Below are 19,906 nucleotides of genomic sequence, written 5' to 3' on the forward strand. Positions count from 1 at the left end.
GCGGCAATTTGATGCGTTATCTGGTGACTATCGCATGGTACCGCCGTGTTGTGAATACTTGGTTAACAAGACATAAATTCCCCGCGATAGACTGCGATGGTGTAGGTTGCGTTAAGTTACTTTTGCGATGATTATCACACGTTCTTGATAATATGCCCCATAGAGTGCAGAAAACCTCACTACAATCAAAATTGCTGCCAATCCACTTGGATGTGCTGCATTTTATCTGTAGCACATCAAAACGGAACTTCATGTAACGTGACTTAGCCAATGAGTGTTTATTTCATCTAGGTATAGCTCGACGGCAGGAGATAGTTTTATGCACAACAACTGTGAAGTCAACCTTTCTATTTTTGGAGAGTGGTGCGTACTGTTTTCCATGTACATCCAATAAGTATTATTAAGGACTCTTTTAGACAGGTGTGATAATAGATGGGGAGCGACACAAAAACTACTTAGGCCTAATTTATAAAACCAAGTACTAAAATATTGGACCCAAAGAAGTGTGTTAATATATTCAAGTTTCAATAACTCTATCAATCCCTCTTTATAAGTTTTGAGTTCCTGCGTGGTCCAAAACCGGACCCAAAACAACAAGGGTCTTATTGCAGCTTGATGTTCAATTTGCCTGACATATATGTCTTGGAGAATGGGGATCATAGGTGTACGTACTGGTAGTTGTATTAGCATTCTTATAAATGTATTTTCATCCCTAGCAAGTGTGTTCTGGCTGCTAGCCCCCCAGAGTTTCGAACCATAAAGGGTCACAGATTGAGCCCTGTACTTAGAAACTTCCAAGGCAGGTGACACTGTTTTAGACATACTATTCCGTTGTATTTTTGCAATTGCCATGGAATTTTGGAGCAAAGTAACCTTAGCTTTTTGGATATGTTCTTTCCATGCCAATTTCGTATCTAACGTAATACCCAGATAATTAAAATTGACCACTTTTTCCAATTTTTGTTTTTGGAGGCAAATATTTTTCTTAAAGGATTTGTGCAGGTATATGACCATAGTTTTATTAGAATTTATTTTAAAACGTTTTGCCATACCAAATTCATTAAAACGGTCTAAGAGGTTTTGCAGACCCTTAGGTGTTTGTGATATTAAGATGGTATCGTCGGCAAAAAGAAATGCTGGTACTGGCACCCCTCCCAGCTTTGGAGAGTCATGATTACAACCCCGAAGATGTTGCACAATGTCGTTTACATATAAGGAGAAGAGGGTTGGTGCCAGTACGCAACCCTGCCTTACTCCTCTTTTTATCGGGATTGCTTCTGTGTGGTTCACCTCTCGGTCCCCATCTAACTTTTGCGTAATTATCTGTATAAAGCCGTACAAACTGTGTCAAAGGATTCTGGGGAATTCCCTGGGTTTTTAGACAATCCCACAAGGCATTTCTATGGATAAAATCAAAAGCAGCTTTCAGATCGATAAATGCTATGTACAAATGTTCACCCTTTAGTTTGGTGTACTTCCAGCATATGCATAGTAGTCTAAAAACCTGGTCAATTGTACTGGTTTTTGCTCTAAACCCTGCTTGGTATTGTCAAAGAATATTATTTTACTCCAGCCATTTGTTGAGCTTTGATAAAATCTGTTTCGCATATACTTTTTGTATGGTATTCATTTGGCTTATTGGCCTATAATTGGCAGGATCTTGATGGTTACCCTTCTTTAAAATAGGAATTATTTCTGCCCCCTTCCATGAGTCTGGTATTGTTGCCCCTGCAGCCAGCGCATTACTAAGTAAGTTTACATAAGGAGCCCAGACTGCTTTATTATGGCTTAAAAGGTTACCTGGAATCTTATCAGGTACTGGGACTTTCCCTAACTTGACAGCCTCTAACGCTGCCACTGTGTCATCTATTTTAAAATAAGAGGTAGTATATAGGGCACGCCAGGCAATTTCTGGGGGAGTCAGTCCCTCGATAAAATGGTCGTTAGGTACTGAGTTTACAACATGTGAATATAAAATGGAAAAGTGTCTGCTCCAAGTGCCCTGATCCAGATAATGGACCAGGCCGGAGTTACCAGCTTTATTTCCTTGAGCTAATATATTCCAGAACCCAACATGATCATTCTTTTTTGCTGCTTCAATCAATTTGTTCCAAATATGATCATCCCAATCCTTTCTTGATTGTACTATTATTTTTTTGTACTTTATCCTACTGTCTCTTATTTTCATAATATTGTTGGATCTTATAGCCTCCAACAATTGGTGGTATATATATAAAGAGATCAAGGAAAAGGAGGCCTGTGGGAAAACATTGCTCTCTTGTGTATCTCAACAGAAGAAGTATAGCAAATATGACCAACTTAGTATTGTGCCTAGGTCAGAAACCTGCCTGAGACCAATACATACAATCTGCTGATTCTAACAGGCTGGAGATCCAGTATGCCAGATATTGCTCCATCACTTTAGTTATGCCCGGACGAAGTGTAAGAGGCCAATAGTTCTGCAGATCACTCCACTATAGGTTTTCTTTTCTTCAGAAGTGGTATTACTGTGCCTAATTTTTCTATAGAGGAGAACATGACCTCAAGACTTCAAGTGATGGATTGATTGTCTACCTCATTGGGGTGATGATGGCTAGAGCCTTAGCTGGGAGCATCACGAATTGTCCTGTGTCATTCAGTTAGTCAGGTTTGAGTTTAAACAAGGCAGTGGAGCCTTTGACCATGACCATGGGCATTAGAGGTAGCTTCAAGAGCTCCAAGTCAGACAATTCATTTAGTCTTGAGATTGAGAACCTACTTCTCCCATTTTTGGCTTCCTTCCAAGCTGCATAACAAATAGCCATCAAAACTCTCGTTGTCATGCAGATGACTATTTTCCAACCTAGACTGCATTTCCCCAGGAAGAAAAGGAGGTTAGAAGCATTTCTCTAAGGATGAATATACTTCAAAGGGCTAATAAGGATACACTGATAAACACTAAAATATGGTAGGTAGAGAATGTTGCTCTTCGTCAAATGTTTAGTTGTTTTCAGTGTACGGTTTGAGTTGGAATTTTGTCTAAAGACTTCCAGAGTGAAAATGTAGTTGTTCCCCCCCTTTGCAAGTACACTTTCACTTGATGTTACTCTATTTATCCATGATATTCCAAAGTTAGAGTATTCATTCAATAACCATTAGTTGATGTGGTTTTGTCATACTTGTCACTCTAAATTTGTAAAATACAAAAAACTTTAATCTGACTAGGCCATTGGAAAGAAAATATTTTTTAAAAACTTGCTGATGCTTATAATTTTACATGATTCTCCAAATTGCCTGGTGATACAATCAGAGACTTCATGGAGTTTTATCCAGTAATGGCTGACTGTTATAGGCTTACCTGTGAATGTGCCCAAGAAGCAGATACCGTAGCTGTCCTTGTTATAGTGCAGGGTGTGTGCTCCTTTTGTATGCCAGCCACGGCCCTCATACATGTTCCCATCCTCACTGATTAGGAAACTGTAAAAAAACAAAGCAAAGAGAAAAAGAAATGAATGGTCAGTAGAAAGAGAAATTAATGGTCAGTAAAATTAAATATTGGGAAGAGAGAGGGCAAACAAATGAAAGAACCAATCAATGAGGTTGTAGGAGAGATATTGATAAGAAGAATAGTGGACATAAAAGTAGAATTGTATGATACATTTACCATTACACAGAATAAGTGAACTTCAAAGGAAGTCTTCTTATCTAGGATTCACAGAATCCCTCCTCTTTGCAAATGAGATTCTGCCTCGGCATGATTACTCAGAATTCTGCACTTTGCACGTCTCTGACTATCCAAAGGTCCAGCTTAAGGAGATTAAGAAAGTGGGAATCAATTTCTGGAAACCTTTCCAGTCCCCAGCTCCCCAAACTATTTTGCAGAATATTATGTCATATTAGGTAAATTTACTGAACAGTGGAGAATTATACTGAATATTGAGTAGTGTTAAGTCAACAATATCTTAATACACAGCTGAAGGGAAAACATTGCAGATTCGACTGCCTTGATCATGGCTGTTATGAAACTCAGTTTATGTTGTTTTCAAGTTAAATATTACGTTCCTTGTAAGAGAAAGCTCTAATGAGCTCACAAAATAACACAGGACAGTTTGGTTGAGTGGAGTTGCAAGTTTATTGTGTGCAGGATCAGCAGAGATCTCATCCACATTCAAGACCCAACAACTGACTGAGCTTGAAACATACATTCCACCCTAGAAACCACCTATGTTCTAGATCACTCCATCACTCCTTAAATACAGAACACCACATCACCCCCTCACTCACTATAACTAAAGAAGGAAACATCACCCTTATATTAGTCTAATAAAACAATGAGTAGGGCCAACTCAAATAGCAACAGTCAAACTCAAAGCTACGTACACAAAAGAAACACATTTATTTTACATAATCATGTAGGCAGAAAGGCATTTTCATCATGCGTTGAGGGCTACAGACAACTTTGTGTTCACTTTGTGCATTATCAAGAATTGTCATATCTTCCACACGCAAACAATATTTGGCCACCTCAGACACTAGAGCTTGCTGCAGTCTCTTTCAACACCTTGATAAATCTTTCAACCACATCATTATTGTCTGAGTAATATAGCCCCTCCTTCATATGTTTTATATCTCTTGTACTCAGAAACTCCTCCATGAGACCAGAGGTGAATTGATTCCCATCTGCAAAGAGTAAAGACACAGGAAAGCCCTCTCTTCCAAATAGTTCTTCCAAAAACTCAATGACAACACAAGACTCCACCGAACTCACAATCTTGACCTCTGGCCAGCGTGAAAACATGTCCTCACACACCAACACATACCGATCATAAGACTTTAACTTCACAGAACCCATGATGTCCAGGGCAATATCAGACCAGGGACCCTCGTCCTACACTTCAATACCTTATCGCTATGCGAGCATTCAATGCAGCTCCTCACCACACTCTCAATGCCAACGTCCATTGCCTGCCACCAATACCTTTCTCTGACTCTTTCTTTAGTTTTTGCAATGCCCATGTGACTGGTATGAGCATGATCAAGCAACTTTTCACGCAATTTGACTGGGGGAACCAATTTGCTGCCTCTCATGAGCAGACCATCCACTACCACCAATTCGTCTTTCACTTGCCAAAAACTCTTCACCTCATCATACTCTTTCTTTATCACACCACCAGACAAGATCATCTTCACAACCTTCTGTATTACTTCATCGTCATTCAAGCCATTTCTCCAGTTTTCCTCAGAAACAATTCCCTCAGAGATTAAACACATATTGACACCTTCATCCAAGTCTTCTCCACCAAACCAATCTCCATCCTCTGGGATTTCACATTCCACATCGCCCAATCTAGACAAACGGTCCTCCAAAATATTGTTGACACCCGGCAAATACAACACAAGCAACTCAAACTCCTGCAAGGCCACCACCCACTTATCTATCCCGTGAGAGACAAAATCTATCCCTTTTTTCATGAACACTTCCCTAAGAGGCTTATGATCAGTTTTGACTACAAATCTTCTTCTCCAGAGAAACGTCTTCAACTTGTGTACCGCCCAGGAGACAGCAAGCGCCTCTTTCGCCACCACTGAATAGTTGTGTTCTGCACCCCTCAATGCTCTTGAGATGAATAAGACAGACCGTACCTTCCCATCTTTCTTTTGCATAAATACTGCCCCTGACCCCTTAGAGCTGCATCTGTCATTACATATGTCTCATCTTATGGGTCAAAGCTTCCAAGATAAGATGCTGCACTCAGGCACTGTTTTATATTATCGAAATCATTATTACAATCAGTACTCCAAACAAATTCCTCTCCCTTCTTTAACAATGATGGTGCAAGAGTGCAGCTAAATGTAGTGCCAGTGCCGGGGGAAATGCAGGGCTGTACCATATTCTTGTAAATATGGTGCAGCCCTGTGTTTCTAAAGTGATGAAGCATGTTGTTAGCCTTCTTGGCTTAATGAGACGCTTCGCCACTTTACTAGTCTGTATCTTAACTATAAAGGGCCCATAGCACTACTCCTATTGCTATAACTGTGCTGTAGATATAACAACTATTTGTTGATAGTGCAGACTCGTTGTATATAATAGGGTCCTCCAGCAGTCATTAGAAGACTGATAAATCATGTCTATGAAACACTGTTATTGGTATTGCTACTTGACTTAAAAGATGCATTTTAAAGAATCATAATTGCACTGCTTGAGCTGCAGTAGGGGGTGCTTGTTCCAGGTTTCTTGCTCCATGTAAAACATACTGACAGTGCAACATTCCTTTTTTTTAATGTTGTTGCCCCACCTTCAGTTCTGTGGGTAACCTCTTCATCCTTCTCTCTCATCATGCATTTTCTATTCTCTGTCTTTCTTTCTTCGCTGCACTTTGACTGCCAATACGATGAACTTGCCCTCTATGCCTCTCCCTCTATCATCCACATAGTTTGCTTGACGCTCTGTGAATATCCCCCCTTTTGGGCAACTTACTCTCTTGACAGCCTGTGCTTAGTTATGATCACTCTTGACCCTTGGTATTCCCATTTTTGCGCTATGTCTCTTTTTCCTCTTTGTATGGTTTTGTTTCCCTTACTTGCTGCCTCTCTTTCCAAAACTCGTCCCTTCTTTCTGTCTACAGCTCACTTTATCCTGTTTTCTCCCACTCTTCCCTTCCTTATCTTCTTGCCAACTATCCTATTTGCCAAACCCCCTTTCTCTCTCTTTACCCTGATTGCTTTCACCTTCTCTCTCTCTCTCACACACACACCCACACACACACACACCCACACACACACACACACACATACACGTGTTACCAGTCTTGTGGGGACTATGTGTGAATACCTGCCTTGTGGGGACTAACCTTTCCCAATGTTTTTAAACTACACTAATAACAGAAAAATGTTAAGAAAAAATTCATGATACAGGATCCTGCTTCAAATTTGCAAATATATTGTTATTTTATCGTGCGCACAGCACCATCCTTGTGGGGATTTGAACACATGCTACCATCCTTGTGGGGACCTAGTCTGTAACACTATTTGTGATTGAATACAGTCAAAGGCACATGGTTAAATGTTTATTTTATCAACAATATACACAAACAACATTATAATCAATTCATATATGAATTGATGCATATATACTAGAGGTATACATTAAAGACTGATTATGTTAATGGGCCAGAAAACATCATATCATGCTTAAAGAAAGACCCTTAAAGCTGTATGTAACCTATTTATTAGTGCTTAAAATCTTAGGAGATAATGGAACTAATACATAAAGAAATTAACATATGGAACCAAGGAAAATGGTCAAGTGGAGTCCAGAGCTTGATTAGCTGAATACATTTTTGCCAAAATAGATGTTCAAGACCCCACAGAGATAGTGGGTGAATATCATTGTGCTTAAGTCTCCATAGAAATAGTGTGTACATTCAAAGCTTAAATCCCATTATAAAGAGTGTGAAGCTAATGATGTTCAAGTCCACACAGAGGTTGTGTGTAATTATAGGAACGCTCAAGTCCCCAAAGGAATGGTATTTTATCATAGCGATGTTTAAGTCCCCAAAAAGATAGTGTGTTATCATAGAGATGTTCAAGTCCCCACAGAGATAGTGTGTTGTTATAGAGATGTTCAAGTCCCCACAGAGATGGTGTGTTATCAGAGAGATGTTCAAGTCCCCACAGAGATGGTGTGTTATTACAGTGTTGTTCAAGTCCCCACAAAGATAGTGTGTTATTATAGCGATGTTTAAGTCCCCACAGAGATAGTGCATGAAGGTGATTGTGTTTAAGTCCCCATTAAAATAAGGCCCGATTCACAAAGGTAAACTCAGACAAAAAGTCTAACTGCACTACTTTTCAGTATTCCCAAAGGTAAACTTAGACCAAAAGTCTAACTTTACTACTTTTCAATATTCACAAATCCCCATACAGAGAATGTGAAGCTGATGATATTCCAGTCAAAGCAAACACAAGGAGATGATGGACGGAGTGCTGGAACTTTTAAGTCACTCACCCCCAGTCACAGATCTGGGTTGAATCCATCATCGTTCTTTAGCTCACTTCGCCACCCCAGTTCAGACCCAGTTATATGCAAATCAGTCTGGACCCTGTGCCTCGTGGCACCCCCTGGAGCTTCAAGTCGAAACAGAGCTTGTGTTTAATTACAGGAATGCTCAAGTCCCCCCACAGAGATGGCATGTTTTTATAGTGATGTTCAAATCCCCACAAAGATAGTGTTTTATTATAGTTTTTGTCAAGTCCCCACAAACATATTGTGTTATTATAGCGATGGTTAAGTCCCCACAGAGATAGTGCATGAAGATGATTGTGTTTAACTCCTCATTAAAATAGGGCCTTATTCACAAAGGTAAACTTAGATAAAAAAATCAAACTTTTCTACTTTTCAGTTTCACAAATGTAAACTTAGACCAGAACTCTAACTTTACTAATTTTCTGTATTCACATAGTCCCATACAGAGAATGCGAAGCTGATGATCCTCAAACCAAAACCAAGCTTGCATGTAATTACAGGAATGCTCAAGTCCCCAAAGAGATGGTGTATGACTATAGTATGACCACGGTCGCCAAGAAGCATGTGTGTGATTATAGACATGCCCAGGACCCCACAGAGATAGTGTGTGATTATAGATATGCCCAGGTCCCCACAGAGATAGTGTGTGATTATAGACATGCCCAGGTCCCCACAGAGATAGTGTGTGATTATAGAGATGTTGAGGTCCCCACAGAGATAGTGTGCGATTACAGAGATGTTGAGGTCCCCACAGAGATGGTGTGTGACTATAGTATTGCCACTGTTGCCAAAGAGAATGTGTGTGATTATAGACATGCCCAGGTCCCCACAGAGATAGAGTATGATTAAAGACATGCCCAGGTCCTCACAGATATAGTGTTTAATTATAGACATGCACAGGTCTCCATAGAGAGGATTAATGGGATGCACGCGGATAGCACACAGTGATAGTGCATGATTAAAGTCATGTACAAGTCCTCACATAGAGATTGTGCGATTACAGTGAGGTTTAAGTCCTCACAGTGATAATGTGTGATTACAGTCATATTCAAGTCAAGTCTCCACAGTGATGTGTGTATTGATAGGTTTGTTGGAGAACACATACAGATCGTATTAGTCTGGAGGCTTAAATGAATGAATCCACTTGATGGATGTGTTTGACCACTCTCTCACATGGTTAAATCCTGGTGCTACCACTCAGCCTTTATTCCTTCCAAGCAAGTTGAAACATGGGAAACTTTCACAAAGTTGAAACCTCGATTTGTTTAGCCTTTTATATCTGGAGTGTAAAATCTAAATCTTTAAACAAGGCTCAAACATTCTCAAAAGTGTCCATGTCAGCTACAAGAGACTTTCTCAGTGTTGATGGTCTAGTTATTTGAAGGGCAAATCTTACACAAGAGTCTTACAAATTGTATTCCTGAACTGAGCTTGTATGCTCATAATGTAAGAGTAGAGAAAGTTACTTGGGCTGACATGCAGCTGTCTTTTTCATGGAAATAAAAACCTCAGAATGTGCCTACTTTAACTATAGGAATCTTTCACAATGTTAACAAAACTTTTTTGAGGAGTCCGCCCAAATGTTGTACTTCGGTGTGTGTGGTGTATAAAACTAGGCTTCCTAAAAGGAACCGGTGAATCATTTGTTCAGGAATAGAGAGGGACAATTTGATAGTCATGCACTAGCTGTTTTTGTGAGAAAAGAAACCTTCCAAAATATCATGTGACATAAATATGTTGTCAAAAATATCATCACTGCAAAAATAAAGTGGAACAGAATATCAAAATATAGGGGCCAATTCCGATCCGGGTCGGAAGGGCACCGAACGTGATCCGGCCGGAAAAACTACGCGCCGTACGCGTGTTTTCCGCCCGACTCGTACAGCTGTACGAGCGAGCAAGTACGATGCGAGCTACATGAAATTCACCGACCGACTCGTTTCCGGGTCCGAACCGCTCCGTACGTCTCGGTCAGAAGCTAACCGTGGCGTGCAATGGATGCGATTCACGACCGAGCCAGTACGATGCACACGTCTGACAGCCTGTGCGAGCCGGGGTGTCCGGCTCGCAAATCGTCCGGGTGGTTGCCTTTGGGGGTCCCCGTTGGACCCCCTGTCACCCGCAGCCCTACGACTCGGACACAGGGGGAGACCCATGGGTCTCCCCAACACAGGCATGTACGGTGCAAATGGCACCGACGCGTACTCATTGTAGGGGGCGCACTTGTCTGCGATGTACCCATTCAGACAATGGGAGCCCTTGTACGCATCGTACGACCGGCTCCCATTGACTTCTATGGGAGTCCGACTGAACCGAGTCCGACAGCATATGGCCGCATCGTACTAGCTCGGTCGGACTGCAGGACTCCGGCTCGGTCGGAAAACACTCCGGATCTGGCTTGGTCAGAGTGCTTTCCGACCCGGATCGGAATTGACCCCTAAGAATGCAGGTTTTATTGCCTACAATATGATAATGAAGACAATTGTTGTAATTAATATTGGGTACTTTAGTATACTTGTAATAAACATTTTTTTAATTAAATATATATATACTGTCATTTTTAAATATAGTTTGCAATTTTAAATGTGTAATTGAATTTTCATTAGGTAATTAGATTGGTCTGGTGGCTCAGTTCTATTGGGTAACAATAAACACCTGTTAGCGCCAAGATACCTAAGAGTTAATGTGCGATCTACAAATACCTATGTTAAGTAGTTTATAATTTAGTAGGGGGATATTGGGTTTTTAGGGGAATATGGTGGGAGGTTAATTACATTTAAAAAAAAAATGTATGTTATGTAATGTATGGTAAAATCAATATATAAATGGTCAGTATGTAATGTTTTAATTGTTCTTTCATTTATTTGGGTTTAATTTCAGATTTTTAATTTATATTTTTTATGGTATAATTAGTTTTAGATAATTTAGCAGCATGTTCAGTTTGCAGGGGAATAGAGTGAGAAATTATTTAAATGAAAATAGTTGTCTTTATTAATTTCTTGTTATTTAAATATTTAATGTATAAATCATTATATAATTTTTCATTGAATCTTTAAAATGAAAGAATAGTTTTATTTAGACTATGCAAGAAATAATTAGTAATACATATCGGCAAGTGTATATTATGTTTATAATTTTTATGTTTAATTTATTTTAATTTTATTATTGTTTTATTTATATTTTAATTTATCTTCTTGGTGTTTGTGGGTTTTTCCAGTAGTAGTGAGAGAAGTGAATTCTACGTATGTTTATTTAAATATTTCATTTAATTATGCATTTATTTTGTATATTTATAATAAATTGTGCATTTTATTTAAATGTGTACAATATATGTTTTTAAATTTATCTATGGTTAGTCATTTTATGTTTTTAGGTATTTAAATATTTTTTTAAATGACTGTATTGGAATGGTATATGTAACCTTTCTGAAGTCCAACACTTTCCCTACTGTTGCTTAAATTGGGGTGGGAACAGTAAATCTAGTCCATCCAATTCCTATGCTTTCCTTATTATTGCTTAATTGGGGTGGGGCTAGTTAATATAACCCTTACAAAGTCCAACACTTTCCCTACTGTTGCTTTGGATGGAAGGAAAATTGTAAATATAACCCCTTTGAAGCCCAATACTTTTCCTTCTGTTTTATATATATTGGGGTGGGAATAGCACATCTAATCCTTCTGAAGTCCAACACTTTCGCAGCTGTTGCATACATTGCAGTGGGAATAGTAAATCTAACCTCTCCGAAATTCAGCATTTTCCCTGCTTTTGCTTAGGGTGGAATGGGAGTAGTAAATTTGACCCCTTCAGATGTTCAACACCTTCCCACCTGTTGTTTAGACCTTCTAGTGGACTTGATCCCTTCATAGCAAAGCTCTGCCTGGTAGCTGCTGCTGCCCCTGTTCCTGCTGCTGCCCCTTGGTCAGGAGCTCGAGGCCCATCTCCACCCGCAGACCCCTACCTGCGCCTCATATCTGGTGGTTTAGTGGTAGAGCGTCACTGCTCTACTGCTGGGCTGTCCCTCTGCCTCTCTTTTCTGATTTCTGCCTTTATTCAGCTTTTTACTTTTTTACTTTTTTATTTCCTTTGTTTGCCACCCTCGTTCTGTGCTGTGATCCCCATGGCCTGACCGCTCCAGTGACCCTTCCTCTCCTGCATTTCCTGCCTCTTAGCTGTCCAGCCCCCAGCACAAATTAATGGCAGCTGCTGCGCGGCTGCACCACTGGGGTGCCAAAGGCAGGCCTGTCTGCACCTGTCCGTGCCTGGACCATGCCCAGCGCCAGGGACCCTGGTTCTCGGACCTTCCACCGCTATGATGCCAGCACCCTCCTCACCCACAACTCAGGACGCCATACCGCCTGCAACCTCGCGTCACTGAAGACCCAAGGACCCTTCTTCTGCCAGAACTGCAGCCCCATCCTCACCCATGCCAGCATGCCAGAACCTCTTGCCGCCCAACCGACCAACAGCACGCTCGACAGACTCAACTGCATACTCCTCAACGTGCAATCCCTCCACAAACACGCCACAGAAATCTGGGACCTCCTCAACGTGGCCTCTCCCGACATCACCTTCTTCATGGAAACCTTGATCACCCCCTGATCCGGACCGGACATCACCATCATGACGGCTACAAATTCACCTGCAAGGACTGCACCAACTGACCAGGAGGAGGCATTGCAATCATCCACAAGAACACGCTCCGACTGACCATGCACTCAAAGCGACCAAATGACAATCATAGAACACCTCCACTTCCAGATCCAGACCAACAACACCCTTTACAGCACCCTCATTTACAGGCCCCCAAGGCCCCCGCCAGCTCTTCACTGACACAAAAGTAGACCTCATCGTACACCAGGCTCTGGCACCCACCGATTATATCCTACTCAGAAACTTCAACTTCCACCTGGACAACCCCAGTGACCAGAACACTGCCTCCCTACTGGTGAACCTTGCCAAAACGGACTCAAGCAGTTAGTCACCACACCGACTTACTCAGCTGGATACATGCTCGACCCCATTTTCTCTGCCAGCAGAAACATCAGCCACACCACCGAATTCGGCTGGACTGACCACCACTGCGTGCATCTCGCCTTTGCCATGTCCACCGTACACTATCACCCTCATCATCCCCCGTCGTTGCTGGAACAAGGACACAGAAGATCTTTTCGTCAACTTCCTGAGCACTACCACTCCGTCAACACCAACAAACGCCAACACCGCAGCGCAAAACCTTCACCAATGGATCTCCAACTGTGCCGACACTCTGGCCCCCTCCAGAAGACACCAGGCAAGCTACACTCGAAGAAAGCCAGTTAGTTCACTCCCGCCCTCCATGAGTCCGGACGACTTGAGAAGTTAACATACATTCCACCCTCCCAAGACCTCTGCAACAAACTTGGCGCCTTCTTCCACCACCAGATCAGGCAGATCTATTACAGCTTCACCACCTAAAACCCTGCTACCATTCGCATTATACTCATGTACTTGCAGTAAAATGATGCTGCAAATGACACAATAGTATGTGAAGTGGTGCAATTTTGGAAATTTTTCTCAGCAAGTGTAGAGCAATGTTAAAAAAATTCTGTGACTCTCGCTGCTTTATTCAATTTTCTTGTGGTCTAAAAATGATGGTAGACTGTAATAATGGGAGTTGGTGATATGAGAAGTAGCACTACACCTCTTTTAAAAGGAAGGGACACTGCCTAGTACTGTACGATTATATGTCGTTGACTTGGGGAAGGACACCATGATGTGGAAAGACTGATGCTCTAAAAGATTTTTAACTAAAAGAAGTGCTGCTCATGCGATGATCTTATATAGAGTACGGCATGTTATAAGAAAAAGAAGTTGTGCATGGGTATTTGCGTGGTAAGGGATTTTTTAAGGTTTAGAGTGGGCATAGGTTTTGGGTGGCAGGGGAACTTTCAGGGTTTAGAGTGGGTATGGGTTTTTGGGTGGCAATGAATCTTTAGGGTTTAGTGTTTGTGTGGCCAGGATTTTTTTAGGGTCAGTATGGGTTTTTGAGCGGCAAGGGATTTTTTAGGGTTTAAGGTGAATACGGATTTTTGAATGGTAAGGGATATTTTAGGGTGGGTATGATTTTTTTGGCTGGCAATTGGATTTTTATGGTTTAGGGTGGATATGAGTTTTTGGGCAGTAAGGGATTTTTGAGGTTTTAGGGTGGGTATTGATTTTTAGGTGATATGGGCTTTTTAGGTTTTAGGGTGCATATGGGTTTTTGGGAGGCAAGGGAAATTTTAGGGTTTAGGGCGGGCATGGGTTTTTGGGTGGCAAGAGAATTTTTAAGGTTTTGAGTGGGTGTGGGTTTTTGGGGGCAAGGTACATTTTATGGTTTAGGTTGGGTATGGCTTTTCCGGTGATAAGGAATATTGAGGATTTAGGGTGGTTATGAGTTTTTGGGTTGTGAGGTTTGTGTTAGGGTTTTGGGTGGGCATGGCTTTTTGGGTGGCAAGGGAATTTCTAGAGTTTAGGGTGGGTATGGGTGTTTGGTGTTGAGGTATTTTTTCGGGTTTAATGTGAATATAGGTTTGTAGGTGATAGGAGTTTTTTAGGGTTTAGGGTGGGTATGGGTTTTTGGGAGGCACAGGAATTTTTAGGGTTTTGTGGTAAATAAAATAAATATTACCGGACTGAATTTCATGCGGAATCTTAAATTAAAGTAAATAGCTCAAAATAACAAGAGGCAGAATCCGTGGTATAAGAGGTTGTCTAATGGGCTTTATTCCATTCAAAATGGCCGACTCGAGTCGCGGCCCTCAGGTTCCGTCACCACGAAGGTTCAGGAAGTGAAGTACAATAATTTATTAACAGACATGTATTTTTATAATAAGTACATTACAATGAAACGAATGTAGAAGGCGTAACATTTGATAAGAAAAATGACGTGACAGTGACATAATCGAAACTAGGCGTAATAAAGAATAAAAGAAACATAATTGGTTAGAATTATCAGACATAGGTGGATCTATAAGATAATACTTGGCATAGATGCGCGCGCGGCAGCATGACGTGTAATTGACGTGTAACTAGGGGGTGAAGGGGACTTGACATTTAGCTCTACATGTGGAGACGAGAAGTCTGGGGTCAAGTCATCCTAATCCCAAATCATATCTAACATCCTATGTTTAAAGAACTATGTTATCCACAAGGAAGAGACTCTCGGACAGAATCTATTCTATACTGACTGTGTGCGTGTACAAGCGTCTAAGTGTCTATATGAGATGCGAGGGGCAGAAAACTTTCCATGGCAACAGGGCTATGAATCACTTGCAGGAGGACGGAAAGGCTGAGTCCTCTGCTTGTGAGCTAAAGGAAATGTTTACCTAAATCACTGGACAGGAATGCATCGGCTGGAGAGCAAAATAGATAATTCGAAGGTGAAATACAGCTTCTTGGCAGACAGGCGAAAACTGGCCGAGGCAGGCACCGTTAGCTGCACAGGGAGTAGGACAAAGTTCATGGATACAGATGCGAGCTCAAGCTGAAGCTGTCAGAGACAGAGAGCAGGGAAAGGCTTTGAGGACAGAATCGGGCCTACTCGCCTGAACTGTAAAAATGGAGTAACTTAGCCATATAAAGTCGGTGGCCTTTCATACTTAGGAATCGAATATCCAGCCCATTGATGGCGGATCTGACAGAGAACATGTTGACGGTAGACACACATATGTTTGCGTCTTAGAAACTGGAACTGGAGGGAACATACATGTACTTGTAACATGCATATAGAACCGTTGGGGTCCAAGATAGGGGACATAACTGATCAGGAAAATCCACTTTTCCACATTCCCTCCTTGTCCCCTTCTTGCCCTTCACGATACATCAATCTTCATCATTCCTTCGATTTGCTCATGGAGCATCATTTCTTCTTCCTTCCGGCATTTTGAACGAGAACTGTGATGTGGAATGCATGATGTGGCACACAGACCACAAATCGCTGGTCCACATTGTAGGCATAAACAACAACTGAAGAGCATAAGAAGGCCAATACCTAGGAAGGATAGAACTCTCCATCCCCAGGCTGATATCACACTCCAAAACCACCCGGACCACGTCCAAGTGCCTGGATTCTCGTGTATCTGGCTTACAATCTTATGAAGGCGTGTTATAGCTTTATATACAGATGGCGAATTTTCTGGTATGAATATGCAGCAGCTGGATCCGATGACCCTACAAGCTCCGCCCCTATCGGCCAGGATGACGTCAAGGACAAGACGATTCTGGAGAACAACAATTCTCATCACTGATTGTTCCTCTGTCAGATTGCCTAGGGCGGCTATAGTCTCATTCACTACAGCTTCAAGAGTCTTGGTGAGTCTGCATATCAGCTTACTATTTGATATTGTACCTATATAGGGAAAGATACCTTTATTGAAATCTACATACTTGTCCCATGCCGTCTCAGTATAATCGACAACTGGGAGATCTCTTCGCTCTCTATTGTGTACTAAATGAACATTTCGATAATAATCAGGGGGAGCTAAGAAAACAGGTGGCAAAAGGAATGCGATGTAACAGGTACCATCCCAATCTAGAGGCAGACGCATATATGCCGTCTGACCACATATGAAGTAGGAATGGCGAGAAGCTCTAAATGAAGATTTACCTTGATCACTATATTCTACTGTAGTAACGCATTGGCTATGGCCCATAGGTATGGAACCAACTTTTCTTACACATAATTCACCCTTAACTGGAAATACTGACATAGTGGGCAGAATTAGTTCAACTTCGGATTTGACATTCAGAATCATAAGATTAGGCGTAAAATTACCTAATTTATACACTTCATTTTCTAAATCAGTTCCTGTTCTACTGGGGTGACCCTCCTTATTAGGGTGACAGACTTTGAATAAAACTAGATTCAGATTTCCCCATATCCAATGTTGTTGATAAACTGCTGTGTCTGGGTCTATGGAATTTAATAAACTAAACCATGCTCCACAGGAGCCATTGTGTGTGAATGGATGTGGAAAGAAAGGCAGAACTCCTTTGTTATTCTGATAGGGAGGGAGTCGGCCACACACCCAACAATTGGTCGCATTACTAGTCTGATGGGAATGATGTAACATACTAATGAATGTGTTATTGCGCAGCGCAAGTCTATAGGATAATTCATGTGGCGGTAGGTCACTAAAAGAATGTTCATCAGTTATATTGAAAACACGTTTAGAAACAGGATGATATATGTGCAAAATCATACTCGTAATAATTACTAAAATACTCAATAAAAACAAAATTAATAATGTCACAATACAGTGGTTACGCAGTAATTTACAATAAGCATGTCGTTTCATTATGATTCTGGACTCTACATGATTCAGACCTAAGGGATACATGTCGGGACAGATTCAACCGCTTCACCTTGGAGAGGACTTAAACAATCAAATCGTCCGACAGTTTAGATCTGGACCTGAGTTTCTGTTTATAGCACTGAGAGTCATTTTGTTCAACAAAAGGAAGTTTTGAATCAGTCTGTGAGGGAGTGCAGGGCACAGTGTCTATATCTGAAGGTAGTCCATGAAATTTTTTTATATGGGTGGAATGCACCCATCCTTTCCGTCCTTCGATCTTCACAGCTGTTCTGGTCGTCAGCAGGACCTGCTTAGGCAACTTCCACCTAGGATCCAATTGGCTTTTCCTATCAAAATTCCGAACCAGGACAAAGTCCCCGGGGACCACGTCATGGGGTTTCGCCTCAGTGTTGTCGGGAAAGGCTGCAGCTACCTGTGAACGAGAAGATTGTAGTGCAGACATCAAGGAAGCCAGGTAATCTGTCAGCATATTACAGTCAACATCAGTTATTTTACGTGGTATAGGCGTCCCCCACATATTCGGCGGTCTACCAAAGATCACCTCATACGGGGATAGCCCTGTTCTAGAGTGTGCTACCATTCTCATGTAAAAGAGTGCAACTGGTAATGCTACTATCCAGTCGACACCTTTCTCTCTACATATTTTGGACAGTCTGATTTTCAGTGTCTGGTTATGTCTTTCTACGAGACCTGCTGCTTCGGGGTGTCGGACACAGTGGAATTTCCACTGATATCCCAACAGGAGTGAGACATGTTTCATTAATTCGGATGAGAAAGGCTGACCGTTATCTGAATATACAACACGTGGTAAACCGTACCGTGGGAAGAATTCTCGAACTAGCTGTTTGGCAGTAGTCGGGGCAGTGTAATCTGATACGGGATACGCCTCTGTCCAACGGGAGAGAGCGCAGACAACTACGAGGACATATTTGAATCCTCGACAACGTTCCATCTGAATATAATCCATCTGGAGGACTTCAAAAGGATGGTCAGGAGGCTGAAATCCACCCTGCTCTACGGGAACACCCTTTCCTGGATTAAACTGACAACATATCATACAGGTACGAACTTTTTGTTTAGCTGCTGCTCGTAAATGTTTGTTGAACCAAATGTGCTGAATGCTGTCTAGCATAGCCTTCTCTCCTAAATGTGCTGGACTGTGAACTGTAGCTATAATGACTTGAACCATGGAATCAGGGAGAAACCACACGGATTTCTCTTTCGTCATCCATCCTTGATCTGTCTGGATCCCTCCTAGTTCAGTCCACTTCTTTATTTCTTCTGCTGTGGCATGTGTCTGTATGTCAATTACGTCAAGTGTGGGATCCTTAATTGCCATACACTGTGTTGGGGTCTGAACTATTGGCTTTGTCATGTCTAGGTACTACTTTCTTCATTTCTAATAATTCCATTTTTGATATGGGTGTGTAAACAAATACACGGTGAAACTCATTATCTTCGCCTTTTATTGGATGCACTTCTCGTAGAGGATTTTGTCTATCCATGTAGTACGGCGTTCTTTCTCTGGGGGGCAGGGAGAGAGAATCCGGACTTACAAAAAGGACATACTGTTTACGTGACACTAATATCTCTTTAATTAGCTTGTTACTAGAACCTCTCCATCTGTTCGTGAGTAGTTCCGTTAATATATCAGGTAAAGGACCAGGATCAGCATGTTGGCTCTTATATAATATGAGGAGTTGCTGAATCATATAGATTCCAGCTAAACGTTGTTCATCTGTACTGAGGTTGAGAAACGTGTGTGCTACGGTCTCATCACCGTATTTTTCAGGACTAACAATCCAGTGAACGGCTGATCTGGCTAATTCTTGCTCATCCATGGAATCGAGGAGGTGGTAACCCCTTCGTTCTCGTAGTATTTTATCTGCGGCTTGAAACGAATGTTCAGGAGATTTCAGATTTATTACAGGCGTTGGATACGTTCTGCTATTATTTGGACATACAGAATGTATTGGATCAGTAAAACATCTAGTATTTTCACAAGATCTTCCTCTGCCTACATAGGCTATGGTCTCTGACTGTCTTGCAGAGTCCCCTGATTCGGACACTTCATCTTGCTCAAACTCGTCTGTTCCCAATCTCTCTTCATGAATACGCTCTATTTCTTTACGTATTTTTCGGCACATGGCTATTATACAATTTTGCTTATCGTGTCTCCCTTCTGATATATTCTGACTCCATCTTGTAAGAATAAGCATTGCATTCCGGTCTACCCCCGGACGATCTTGATTTCTGATCACACAGTTTATGAGGAAACGTAACAGTTCCCCTTGTATCTCTACTTTCTGGAATTCCATAGCTCTGTTAATACATCCTGGATCTCGTCCTGTTTGAACAAAATGATATATGTTATCAAGATGCGTAGCCATCCCTGGTAACCTTGCTAAATACTCTGCGGCTCGTCTGATACGTAATGATGCCAGGACCATTTCGTCCTCTTTACCAACCACCGGGTCATATCTACAATTTACAAGAAGTTCCTTAAGCGTACGTTCATTTACGAACTTAGGTGTACGTGAATGCGCTGACTCTTGAAAAACAAGTT

The 19,906-nt window shown here is 41.5% G+C and overlaps 1 protein-coding gene across 1 annotated transcript in view; it reads right to left on the reverse strand.

Annotated features, from left to right (window-relative positions):
• Positions 1 to 19,906, reverse strand: part of LOC146798422 (peptidoglycan recognition protein 1-like) — a 219,835-nt gene that overhangs the window by 65,530 nt on the left and 134,399 nt on the right. Inside the window, exon 3 of the mRNA XM_085625683.1 lies at positions 3,338 to 3,456. Coding sequence (XP_085481809.1) covers positions 3,338 to 3,456 — 119 coding nt within the window. The remainder of the gene's footprint in view (positions 1 to 3,337; positions 3,457 to 19,906) is intronic.

This window comes from Triturus cristatus, chromosome 9 (assembly GCF_964204655.1).
Source record: "Triturus cristatus chromosome 9, aTriCri1.1, whole genome shotgun sequence".
Lineage (NCBI taxonomy): Eukaryota > Metazoa > Chordata > Amphibia > Caudata > Salamandridae > Triturus > Triturus cristatus.